This window comes from Ambystoma mexicanum, chromosome 6p, assembly GCF_040938575.1.
Source record: "Ambystoma mexicanum isolate Mex_15411 chromosome 6p, UKY_AmexF1_1, whole genome shotgun sequence".
Lineage (NCBI taxonomy): Eukaryota > Metazoa > Chordata > Amphibia > Caudata > Ambystomatidae > Ambystoma > Ambystoma mexicanum.
In genome coordinates this window covers 773,341,467-773,354,261 of record NC_090935.1, presented here as the reverse complement: position 1 = coordinate 773,354,261, position 12,795 = coordinate 773,341,467, and the positions used below count along the sequence as shown (strand labels likewise).

Here is a 12,795-nt window from a genome sequence, read left to right as displayed (position 1 = left end):
TATTGTAAGCTTCCTTTTTGGCCGCTAGGATGGCTTCTTTGTAGGCAAGGGTGGCTGACGTGAGGTTATTTTTGTTGGCTAGGGAAGGGACACTTTTCCATAAGGCATCGGCTTTTCTTTTTTCTTTGCGTAGGTCGCGTAGTTGCGGTGTGAACCAGGAGTTCAAGTGGGTCCGCGGTTTTTGTTTACGCAATTTGATGGGGGCAATAGTGTTGAGGGCTTTTAGCATGACACGGTTATAAGTGTCTACTAATGCTGTAGGGTCAGTGCAAGACTCCGCAGCTGCGTTCAACAATGGGAGGATGAGAGGTAGAAGTTTCTCAACAGTGATGTCTTTTTTATTCCGTGTGAGCGTGGGTGGTGCGAGGTTTTGAGGGTCCTCGGGAGGGCAGGTGCAAATGGAGAAAGAAATAAGAAGGTGGTCGGACCATGCGCAAGGGGAAACAGAGATATCCTTGATGGCACAGTTCATATCGGCGATCCAGTCAAGAATGCGACCCTTAATGTGGGTGGGCTCTGTGATATGTTGTGTGAAACCGAAGTCAGTCAGGACATTTGCAAGATCTGAAGCTTTGGTGTCATTCTTCTCCAGGTATCCTAAGTTGAAGTCGCCCAGGATAATAATATGGGAGCTAGGCTTAGCACTGGATGCTAGGATAGAGGAGATGTCTTCAACAAAGGAAGATGTAGGACCAGGGGGCCTGTAAATGAGGTGAACAGTGGCTGTACGCTTGGGCGAGATAGGTAGTTTGAGAGAAAGCGATTCAGCTGAGTGTAACTGAAGGCTGTTCGCAATTCTGATGTTGAGCGTATTCCTAAATATGACGGCTAAGCCACCGCCTTTAGTTTGGTTGGTATCTCTGTCACACCTGATTATGGTATAGTTGTCAGGGATGGCAAGTGTCAGAGAGGGACCAGAGGCCGCGTGCAGCCAAGTTTCCGTGACTGCAAGTAAGTCCAGGTTTTCTGAGACAATGAGATCAGCAATATCAAGGGCATGAGCTTGGATAGATCATGCATTTATGAGAGCACCTTTGAGCTTAGGGGCCGTAGTAGCGTTGTCTTGTGTATTGGAGGTAGGAGTCAAGAGAAGTAGTAGATGGTGTCTTTGTCCCATGAGTGCCGGATGTTAGGCAGAATCCTGTGCAGTTCCCTTGGAGGCCACTGCAAAAAGATTAAGACTACAGGTGTAAGCAGTAAACCCAATTGGTAGCAGTCCACACCACCCAGATTTACCTGGTAGCTGTTGCTGAGCAGTCAGACCTCTCTCAAGAAGAGTAAGGCAGTATATAGAGTATACACAATAGGGCTAAAACACAGTGGAACAAGCAAACACTGACCAGAGCTTTGTATCAAAAGTATATAATTATTTAACACACACTTTAAAAACACAGTAGCACTCTAAATCAAAAGCAAGTTCAAACACAGCCAGATAAAGTATAAACACCTCCCTTGATAACTATTAGACAAGTCAGAGTTAAAACACCACTATTTGTTAAAACAGATGTGAGCGTGTAACCTAGATGGCACTCCAATAGTTAGGTTAAAGGGAGAGGAAAAAGGCAGAGCATAGAAATAAAACAGTTCCCAACACTTTTAGGGGTTCTCAGCAAGGGAATAAAGGCAGTACACACTGTAGAGCCAAAGTTCATAGGCCAGGCCCACTTTAAATGGAGCAAAGCGAAATGTGCCCAGGATCACACGGTTGAAAATGTACTAAAAGTCTTTGCAGAATGTTCAAAAGAGGTTGGAACGATTCAAGAAGATAAAGTTAGAAGGTCTGGGACCAAACCAGTTGAAAAGCCAAAGATTTAAGGGTCACCTTGGGCAAAACGAAGAAATGGAGGCCAGGCAGGATGCAGTACCTTAAAGAGAGAGGAAGCTCCAGCGGTGGCATTTGTTCCTGGCAGTGGTTGCAGTTCATTGTTTCGACCAGGGGAAGAGAGGATCTCGTCGAGGAGGAAACGTGGAGTTGATGCACTGCACAGGGATGTAACCAGCCGCGGAGTTTGTCGGTAAAAGGTGCATTCCTTTTATTCGCGGTCAAAGTGGTGAAGCTTGGCTATCCGGCCGCTGGGGTGCTTGGCACGGGCGATTCGACCAAGAGACGTCTTTGGAAGGTGAAAGGGCAAACTGGTTGGTCCCACCAGCTCAAAGGAAGAAGACTCGTCCAGAAGAAGATCTTCTCTTGTCGTTGGGAAAGTGGTGAGTTCGTTGCAGCAGGGCTCCACCTGTGGTGTCATTGTTACAGATGGCTCAGCTTCTTCCCTCTTCGGATTTTTAGGTCCTGTGGTGACTTCTGAAGTTCCAGTTCCAAAAGCCCTGCTTTTATGCAGAAAAACCCCCATTCAACAGCCTTGCTGTCACTCAAACATGCTAAGTGGTGAGCCGGGCGGCTCACCACTGGGCCAATCAGAATAGAGTGCGACTTGAGTTGCTAAGGCAACGCAGTCCAGGGTGCCAATTCCCCTCCCTACACATCCTGTGGAACCCAGACAGAGTGGCACCATTTGGAGGGCTTCTGTGGAGAAGCCCGCCAAAAAGTGGAACAAAGGGCTCGACCTTGGTCAGAGTTACAGAGACAGACACAAACACCATTTTAGAAAAGAGTTCTGGCAAAAAGACCCAACCGTGAATTTAATATTAAATAAATAAACCGGCGGTATCTTTAACATTGCACCAAAAAGTGGTGCGTTTAAAATCAATGGGAAAATCCCATAGGAAATATTCCGGTGGAATATTTCGCGTGGGAGCCAGAAACTCGACAAGGGGGGACCGGACAGTTCCCCCTTGAAAAAAGACCCAGGGGCAATATAATTAACCCCTTCCAGTACTTCCACAATATGATGGTTTGTACTGGTTCTGTTCACAATTTAAGACTAGTAAAGTCAATGGTGACTTTACATGCCCTGGGAGACAATAGTCAGTCCCAGGGTATGGAGTCTATGTTTGGGGGTCACTATGACACCCCTGTGTTACTGCACTGAGGGTGCTGTGTAACACATACACAAAAAACAGATGATACCCAATGGAGTAAAAGACCACATAGCCCAAAATCACACAAATAGTCAGAGACCTATCTCAAATCATGCCTAAGAGTGGGAATAAAAGAGTCTGAACTCTTAGCAGGAGAAAAAAAACAAACACCAAAAATCCAGCAAAGCTGCTCGGGGACTCACTAGGTTTGGGAAATGAGCCTTATAAGAGAATTCTCCCTAACACTGGAACCCTGCGAAATGCGATGTGCTTTCCCAATTATAACTGAAATAGGGGGAGCCATTAGGATGTGATGTGTTTGGATAAGAATAGTTTACCTATATGACCAGAGAACAAAAGGACCAACAATGTGGTGAAAGGGGGGCGATCATTGGGGTGTGCCATGCCTGTAAACTAACTTTAACAAGTGGAGCCGGCTCGACAAGACAGCGGACCCTTTAACCAGTCAACTGAGTAACTGAGAGCAACTAGAGTTGCAACGGTGAGGCATCTTCGATCGCTATAGCTGGGTCCCAGTGCTCAGCCAGCTGGTTGGTGGGTGGGCTACTGTGAGTAGGTCAGGCAGGATGGAGATCAGTCTTCTGGGGTGGTGGCCCCCTGCCCTGCAGGGGACGATGCCTGTTGATGGATTTGGACAAGGCCCAGTTGGGTGCTTTGTGGGCATACCCGGCTGCAAGGTGTGGGTCCGGCTCCTGGGCTGTTCGGCACCTAAAACCCTGACTCATCCGGGTGGAGCAGGACGTCTCTCTCCTCAGGGGATGAAAGGGACCAGCCTTTATCTTCCATGGTGAATTCTAGAGAGCCGGGGAAGCCCCAGCAGTATCTGATGTTCGTTTCTCTTAGCCAGGAAGTCACCTCACTGAAGCAGTGCTGCTCTACCAATGTGCACAGGGTTAGGTCTTGAAAGAGTTCGATTTTTGTGACCCTGTGATGCCGTTCTCCCTTTGATCCGGATGCTTTTAGGATCTCCTCATCGACTTGAAGAAATGTATCCTTGCGAGGACGTCTGGGACCAGGTTATTTGCTTTTTGGAAGTTCGAATACACTCTGTGAGTGCGGACCCTGGACGTAGTCTTTGAATTTCGAATCCTGGATTCGGGCGGGAATGCCTCTAATACTGTTATTACATCTGGCCCGTTTCGCCATATTTTCTTGTTTAGCCTGTAGTTGTTTGTTGGACGATTCTAGGGCATCGACACGGGTGGTGAGTTCTGCCACATCGTAAGGATTGTTCGCATGTCGTGTTTTCCAGATCGTTCAACCTGCCCTCCAGACCCACGGCCTACTTGTGCATTGTCAGCTTCTGCCTCAGTTCGGCTACACTGGAGGAAATTCCGTTCTTCAGTTCCTGCAGAATCAGCCGTAGATCATGTTTGCTAGCCGGAGAGTCCAAGAAAGGATAATGCGTTGATGGAGTGTGCACCTGTACCTTGGTTCTGACATCCTGCTTTTTTCCCCCTTTTATGCTGTAGAGCTCACCATAGAGAGAATGTCTGTTGGTTTGCCACCTTTGTTGTGTTTGGCCATCTTTGTGTGCGGAGGGACCGATTTTGGTGGCCCAATGGCAGTCACCAGTCCCAGGTTAGCGGAAAGATATGGCAGTACCAGCAGTGTGAGGGTCGGCTTGTGGTCGTGATGGACCTCCCCGGGCTCTTTCAAAGCTTCTGTGCACCCCACAGTGAATAGGTATCAGAACCCGGGCATCTGGAGGAGACTGGAACTACGAGCCCCTAGGCGGCAGAACCGGAGGCTCCACAGCGCCGCTCTAGATTGTCGGCTCCGCCCCTGGTGTCACTTAGAAGCTTCACAGTCGTGTCGCTTTCGGGTTCCAGCGCTCTGTGAAATTGTCTGGAGAGTGGCGGCTACAGCTAGCAGGGTTTGAGATCCCGCCCCCTTCCTGGTGATCCTCTGTGATGCCTGTCAGTGAAATTGCCGCTTTGTGCTCCCATCCGCTGGAGAGGGCACTCCCAAACCCTCCTGTGTCATGCTATCTTCTGTATATTGGAGCATCTACAGGTTGCCACCACCCTGAGGCTTTAACCTGTGGAGAGCCTCCACCTCGCTCCCTGCCAGAGAATATGGCATTTGTAGAAGCTCCTCTCAGTTCCAAGCTGGCAGTATTGCCCCAAGGTGTGGATGGGCGTCAATTGGGCACTGCAGTGCAGCCTGTTTCAGGGGCACAGGCCTCGAACGGGGGATTGCAGTTACGGTGGTGACTCCGCGCCTCCCGTGTGGCTCTCATAAGCACATGCCCGAGGCTCAACCCCCGCTCCGTCATAGTCCAGGCTCCCTCTCTGCAGCTCCCATGGACTGGGATTCTGCCTTGGCACCTGAGGTTCTGATCCTTTTCTTGGGCCGGATTGGGGGGCCCAACTCCCACGTACCTGTGTAAAGTTCCAGGATGCCAGGCCTCCGAGCCACAGGGTCTCTTCTCGCTGCTCCTTGGTCTCACACCACAGGGTCTAGGGCTCCGTTGCCGGGCTCTCTGGTCCATGGTCGGGCTCTGGCTAATTTGTTTGGGAGGTCACCCGCATGCTAAGCATGGCTCTACCGCTGTATTGAGGCACACCCCTTGGAGCCTCGCTATTTTGTAGCCACCATGGTTGCTTCTTGGCCACGTCCCCTGTAGTTTTAAAATTAAAATGTAAACTGCTTTAATGTTACCTAGGATTCCAAGTTTGATGATGGGGATCATTCAAACAACATGTGAATCTAGGAAAGAGAACAATGCTCGAGAACAGGAGTTGGTGAGCAACTTATTCCTTAGAGCGGACTGTTTTAATGGGCGCTCCATTTGAGCACCTTCATTGTTTAAGATTGCTTACCCGTAAGTTAATTTTCCTGTTCGCCATCCCTTCCACTAGACCGGTGAGTGAGCTCCAGGAGTTATCAGTTGAACCTCCCTACTTGATTTTTCCCAGAGAAGGCGACTTTCCGAATGAAGCCCTCCTTCTTTCCAAAGGTGGTCTTGGATTTCCATTTTTCTCAAAAGATCCATTTGCCTGTCTTTTTTCCTCCGCCTTGTCCTTCCAAGGCAGAGGAGCATCTCCATTGGCTGTTTCTGGGGTGGGCCCATAAATTCTACGTCTCTCTGACAAGGGAGACGTAAACAGGTGACCAGCTTTTTGTTGGCCACGCTGGTGCCTGTGCTGGCAGGGCGTGACCAATCAAGCCCTGTCTTCATGGATCAGGTCTGCATCTCTTTAAAATATTTTTAATGGTATTTATAGAACACCTAAACCCAGGGGAATCACAGCGTTTGTTACAATCAGTAAAAGAAACAAGAAGATAGTACAAACAGAGGGAGAGGAGAAAGAGTGCAGTATAGTAAGTGGGTTACATTTAAGACATTATTCATGTTTGTCGAAGAGAATGTTTTAACAAATTATTTCATACAGTATACGACTGTTCATTTCTAATGGATGTAGGCATATTGTTCCACAAAATGGGGGCAGTGACCACAAATCTAGAGCCTCCAGCCCATTTTCTCTTATAGTTGGGGATATCCAGTGAGATGCTGGAGCTGGATCTTGGGGCGCGTCTTGGTGTTTTCTGGTTGATGCAGTCATTGAGATGTCGTTGCTTCTTTGTAAATGCACTTGTGGGCCAGGGTTAGTGTCTTAAAGTCAATCCACGCTTTGATAGGCAACCAATGAGCATCTTGTCTGGTTGCTTAGATGTGGTCGCTAAACTTAGCCCAAGAGCAGCGCGTAAAGCCTTGTTCTTCAGTAGGTGTAGTTTGGCTAGGTTGGTAGCTGAAGTGCCCAGAAGGAGCACAGTGCAATAATCCAGTTTGGAAAGGATCAAAGCTCGAGACAATGTGAGGCAATTGTTTGGTGACAGGAATGCAATGATCTGGCTGGCAATGAGGTCCCTGAGGGTCTGAAGGTTCACTCCACCAGAAGATTGACTTCCAACGCAGAGTGCTTGTTCTGGATATTTGCCAAGCGGGTACGTGGGTTTCCTTGCACACATTTGCTTGGAGTCTGTCTGGTCTGGACACTCGTTTTGGCAGAGGTGCTCTTCCGAGTTTTCTGGTTGAGGTGGTGTCTGTGCTATACTACCTATTCCAGATCATTGTACTGCTTTGGGAGTCGATCAAAGATAAGGAATCCGTGTAAGGAAGTCCATTCGAAGAACAAATGACTTACCTCTCTGTAATGTTCTTTCTGATGGGCGTTCCTCCCACAGATTCCTCATCATGCTCCCCACCTGCCTCTCTTGGGCCATAGCTGGTACACCTTGGTTCTGCAGTTCTAGTGAAAAATAGTGGAACTGAGGTCACAGGGTGCAGCGCCTCTGGGTATGTTTGCCCCGTCGTCTTGTATGGCACGGGGCACGAAGGGGTGTTGAGCGGAGCTGAACAGAGCTGTGCTGAGACTACCATTGGAGGGATATCGGGGAAGCAGCTGCTCTGAAAGATAAATGTTAAAGGTAAGGAGTCCATGGGAGGAACATCCATCAGAAAGAACTTTACCGAGAGCTAAGTAATTTGCTCTTTAGGCTTACTGGTGTTTGTGATACTGTGGAGGATGGTTTTACCAATAGTAATACTATCCTTAGCATTGCTATCTATGATATTAATAAGTAATGCTTTCCTCCTCCATATACAAACAAATATAAATATACATATACAACTCATTCAAAAAAAGTGTACATTGTAAGTGGTATGATCCTTTACTATTTTGTCTTTCTAGTGGATAAAACGGACTTTCCACCTAACTACATTCAAGCTATGGAAAAATGGTGTATGTCTCAGGCAATAAATGGTTTAAAGGATTCAAATAAAATCGCTGAAGCTGAGGAACTCTGTAGCAAGGTAATTTTCTTTTTTCTGACAGGGAATGTGAGATGGTAATGGAAATTCAATGTATGCATTTTTTTGTATTTATGTACACTCAGCTTCAACCGTAGAAGAGTGCATTTGAATTTTGAAAGCAGGGAGATCAGATGTTCAAGTGCAAAGCAACTGTATCTGAAGTCCCTTGCATTCAGTGGTGATATCAAGTAAAAGTTTTAACATCAGCGATTCTGTCGCTGATGATATCATTTATTGTATTAAACTGAGTCAAAGAGTTGTGAAATATGAAGGACTGAAATGTACATATAAATCAAATTAAATAGTTTCCACTAGTTTCTGAATTTCCCTCTCCATGCTGTGCTGACCACTGATATTTTTAAAACCAGATCTTGGTAACAATTTAGTCAATTTATATTGAATCCCAAAAAATAGTTTTCTTTTCTAACTGCGGCAGATTTGTACTGCGGTTTTGGGTTACAGGGGACCTAAAGAATTTGTAGTACAGCTTATAGTACCCAATTGTAGAATTCAAGGTAGGCATTAATCAGACTTAGTTATGCAAGGCAATACAATGATACCTCCATCTCAATTACTGCAGCAATATCGATCTAAATTATCGCCACCATTCCAGTTGCGTTGATAATCTTCTCGGACGCAATAATTCAAACCATGCAATCAGATCTATATACACACCTCGCTAATCTCCCAGAGTTGTTCTGCTTTGGTATATATTTAGATAACTATTCCTTAAATAGTTATGAAAAATATCTAATATAAATACTTCTACTTGATTTGTCAGATTTAATGTCCAATTCCCATTGTTTATAATGAACATCAAGTGCCATTGACCTCCCACCTTTTTCTTTTTTTAATCTACACATTATTTTCACAGATTCCTCATCTCCTGGAATATCATACTCGATGCAGCCGGCAACAGACAATTTTTCAGCCACCAGATAGCGCTGTTGTACTCTGTCCTTGATTCGTTTATAAGTCGACGCGATCTTGTGCTGAGGCAATATCATCGGCTTATATGTACTGTGATTAATCTAATTGAGTCATAACAGAATCCCTGGCGGTAGCACCCTCCCATGTGACCAGGGGACACCAGCCGCAACCTGATCCTGATCCTGGGGACGGCTACATGGGGGAGGTTCACATGGGAGGAGATGGCCGCCGGGGAGATGCCATGGCTTCATTGGATAAGAGGCAGTGTCCCCTATTTTCCCATGAGGAGGACCCCATATTTCCCAATACCCTAAAGGCCTAGTGCCATGTTTCTGTTTCCCATTTAGGGAAAGTAGAGAAAACATTTCCCAGCATCCTTCAGACAAACCTTTAATTCCTGATCCAAAAAGCACAAGCTCCAGTTCCCCTTCTTATGGAACTGATTTATGAAATGGAATTGTTGAGAACAGGTTTCTAAATGCCAAACATCAATTAATATCAGTGGGCTTTATTTCGCACAACCACCTAAGTACTGAGATGAGGAGGATGAAGGAATTGACATAGAGCAACAAGCGCAATCGGTATTAGTTGTTGGTCGAAGACACCTGTACGCGGGACCTTTAAAAATGGTAACCGACCTAGAGGAGGGGGCAGCTCGGGAAAAGACGTGGCTTCTCCAGTGAAGGCGGACAGAAGCTAGAGGCACATGCCAGTGTGCAGAAGCTGGAGACACAAGCCGATGTGCGGAAGGTGGAGGTGTGAGCCGGTGTGGCAGAGGGAAGGAGCTCGCCAGCAGAAAAGGACAGGAATGTGGTACGAGAGGCGCATTCCATGGAGACGCCGGGAACCGCGGGAGGAACCCTGGGCGTCCGGAAGCCAAGAGAAGCAGTTGTCCTTACCGAAAGCTGAAGAGAAGCCAGCATCCAGGAGCAGAGCCGCGAGAGAAGGTACAGAAATGTCAGAGCTGCCCCAAATGGGCAGCAAACAGCAAAGGAATGCCACGTAAGTGCGAGCAAGATGAAGACGCTACACAGAGCCGGTGAATCCGCCAAAGCAGAGTGAGGACCCTGGGCGTTTCGGCGACCGCGCCAAAGAGAATTTCAACATTGTAAAGTTACAGAACGTATAATACTAAAAGGTTTGTTTGTGAAGCGGAAGGACAGAGTGCCAACCCGAACCCCAATTAGAAATGAATGCAAATGGGTGGATAGCTTAAATGAGAACAAGTAGATATACCAAGCTAAGAAAGGTATATGCTACTTGGTTGTGCAGAGGAACTATAACATATGAAAAAGTCGTGGCAATCATACACCAGGCAGCTGAAAGCACAAGAAGAGAAGGCCTGGCAGGAGTTATATACCAGGCAGTTGTGAGTGCAAGAGAAGGCCTGGCAGGAGAGTACACCAGGCAATTGGAAGTGCATAAAGAGTCCCTGCAGGGGAGTATACCAGGCAAATTGCAAACCTATCAAGAGGGCCGTAGGTCACTTCCTTAGCCGAGAGGTGAGCTCGGCCTAGTGGTTCCACCATTTACTGGGGATCATTGCAGCAATCCTACTGGCCATCCCCCACACAAGGCTCAAGATGAGATTATAGCTGCACTTTGCAGCCTCATGGAATCAGGAAAGTGGCTCCAAAGAGGAGCTGGTCAGCATTCCTCCTTCTCTCCTTCCAGATCTCACCTGGTGGTCCAGTGACTACAACCTGCGGACTAGCAGGCCCTTCTGACAGGCTCCCCCTTAGGTCACCATCACACAGATTCCTCCCTGGGAGGCTGGGGGGCTATGCTGGACAACCACAGTGTCCATGGAGTCTAGTCCCTGCAGGAGCAGGAATCTCATATCAACTGGCTGGAGCTGAAGGCTATCTGGCTAGCTCTCAAGGTTTTCCTTCCGCTCATTGGGGGCAAGGTCGTCCTCATCCAGACGGACAACTCCACCAGCATGTATTATGTCAACAAGCAGGGTGGCACCAGGTCCCCTCTGCTGTGCAGCCTAGCGGTCAACATGTGGGAATGGGCCCTGGAGAACAACATCTACCTGAATGCAATTCACCTCCCGGGGGAGTCCGACCTGGTAGCAGACAGGCTCAGCAGACTGGGAGCGGACAATTACGAATGGCAATTGAACAATCAGGTCCTGCTCGGGGTCTTCAGCAGATGGGGCATCCACAGGTGGACCTCTTTGCCTCTTGGTTCAACAGGAAGTGCCAGCAGTTTGCGCCCTGGCCGACGCCACCCCGCCCCACAGAAATTAACCCTTGCAGCGTGGTACCTGAACAGGTCACACCGAAGCATCTGAACCTGTCGCAAGCCAACCTGGACATCATTCAGGGCGCTAGGAGCAAGACTATTAGGAGCCAGTACAAGAGTAAATGGACCAGGTTCTGTCACTGGGCTGACTCTAAGGAGATCGACCCCTTTACCTGCACATTGGACGATGTGCTCTCATTCTCGGCACACCTCGCTTACTCAGGGGTGAAAATCGACACCTGCCGCAACTACCTGGCAGCCATAGAGGCCTACAGGAATTCGAGCAGGCTCTACCTACCCATCAAGAAGCCACACACTGTGTGGGACCTCAATGTAGTGTTGGGTGCCGTGGCGCACAAACCTTTCGAACCAATGGCGTCCGCGGACATCAGATTGGTCACAATTAAAACAGCCTTGTTGGTGGGTCTCGCCTCTACTCGCAGAGTCAGCAAGGTTCAGGCTCTGGTGGCATCAGAACCCTATACTACTTTTCACAAGGATAAGGTGGTGCTGAGAATGCACCCTGCGTTCCTACCTCATGTAGGCTCTGCTTTGCATCTAAACGGGGAGATATTCTTACCTACATATTTTGCCGATCCTAAGGACGATGCTCAGAGGGTTTTGCACTGTCTGGATGTCAGACGCACTCTGAAATCCTGTCTGGACAGGACCAAGAGCTTTGGCAAGTCAGACGCTCCGTTTGTCACCTTTGGGGGGATAAGGCCCGGTTATCAGGCCTCCAAGGCCTCTATAGCAAGGTGGATGGTTTTCGGCAATCAAGGAGGCCTATGAGGGGCAGCACAAACCACTTCCAGCTAACATGCACGCCCACACGGTCAGAGCCAAGGCCACGTCCATCGCATTCCAGCAGCAGGTCCTGTGGCAGGTCATCATCAGGGCGGCCATCTGCGCCACCCCTTCGACTTTCTGTAAGCACTACTTTTTGGACGTCGGCTCGAAGTCAGACGCGGCTTTCGGACAGGCGGTTCTAAGGAACTTGTTTTCTTAAATAGGGTCACCTCTCCACCCTGGGGCTACATTCAGTTGTAATCACCCATGCAGTATGGAGGAAAGGGGATGGGACGTAGGAGTAATTAATAGTTATTCACCGTAGTGACTAACGTACTCCTAGTCCATAGTCACCTTTCCTCCATACGTCCCAACATCCTCCCCCCTAATAATACTGTGTCAATAGGCAATGTTAATATTGTTGACGCGTCAATGGGGACTGAGGAGTGGCACCAGTGGGCGGAGTCACGGGAGCCCATGCTCCCATGGCCGCACGCCTCTAAATTTAAAGGGGAAGAAGGTTTTTTCTGATGAAAAAGTTTCTGTCTCCCGTCCCTAGCGAGGGACACCCATGCAGTATGGAGGAAAGGGGACTATGGACTAGGAGTACGTTAGTCACTACAGTGAGTAACTATTAATTCACGATAAGTAATTTCTCCTTGTAATGAACTCTTCCTACCATGGATTCCCCATCTTTGATATCTATCTCACAGCACAGCTGCTCTTCCGTCAACTTTTCTGCCGCCAGGGGGGTAATCACGCTATGCGTCAGCTGTGCCCGACGCCCCTATGTCTGCCATGCTGAACACGTTGGCACCGGTATATTTATATGTAGAAGCCTTGCAACCCGGGACCTCAGTACCCATTTTTACCCTTCTTTAAGAAAACCTGTCTCTTTGAATCTTGGGTTTCTCGTTCGATATGCTGAGTCCAGCAAAGTCCTCAGGATTCAAGTCATGCATCGAGTATGGTTGCCAAATGTCCATTTCGGAACCTGCACAGCATCTGTC

The 12,795-nt window shown here is 48.1% G+C and overlaps 1 protein-coding gene across 1 annotated transcript in view; it reads left to right on the top strand.

The window, feature by feature from the left end:
* Positions 1-12,795, top strand: part of SKIC3 (SKI3 subunit of superkiller complex) — a 2,336,627-nt gene that overhangs the window by 2,084,763 nt on the left and 239,069 nt on the right. Inside the window, exon 36 of the mRNA XM_069627646.1 lies at positions 7,695-7,816. Within this exon, the coding sequence (XP_069483747.1) occupies positions 7,695-7,816 (122 nt within the window). The remainder of the gene's footprint in view (positions 1-7,694; positions 7,817-12,795) is intronic.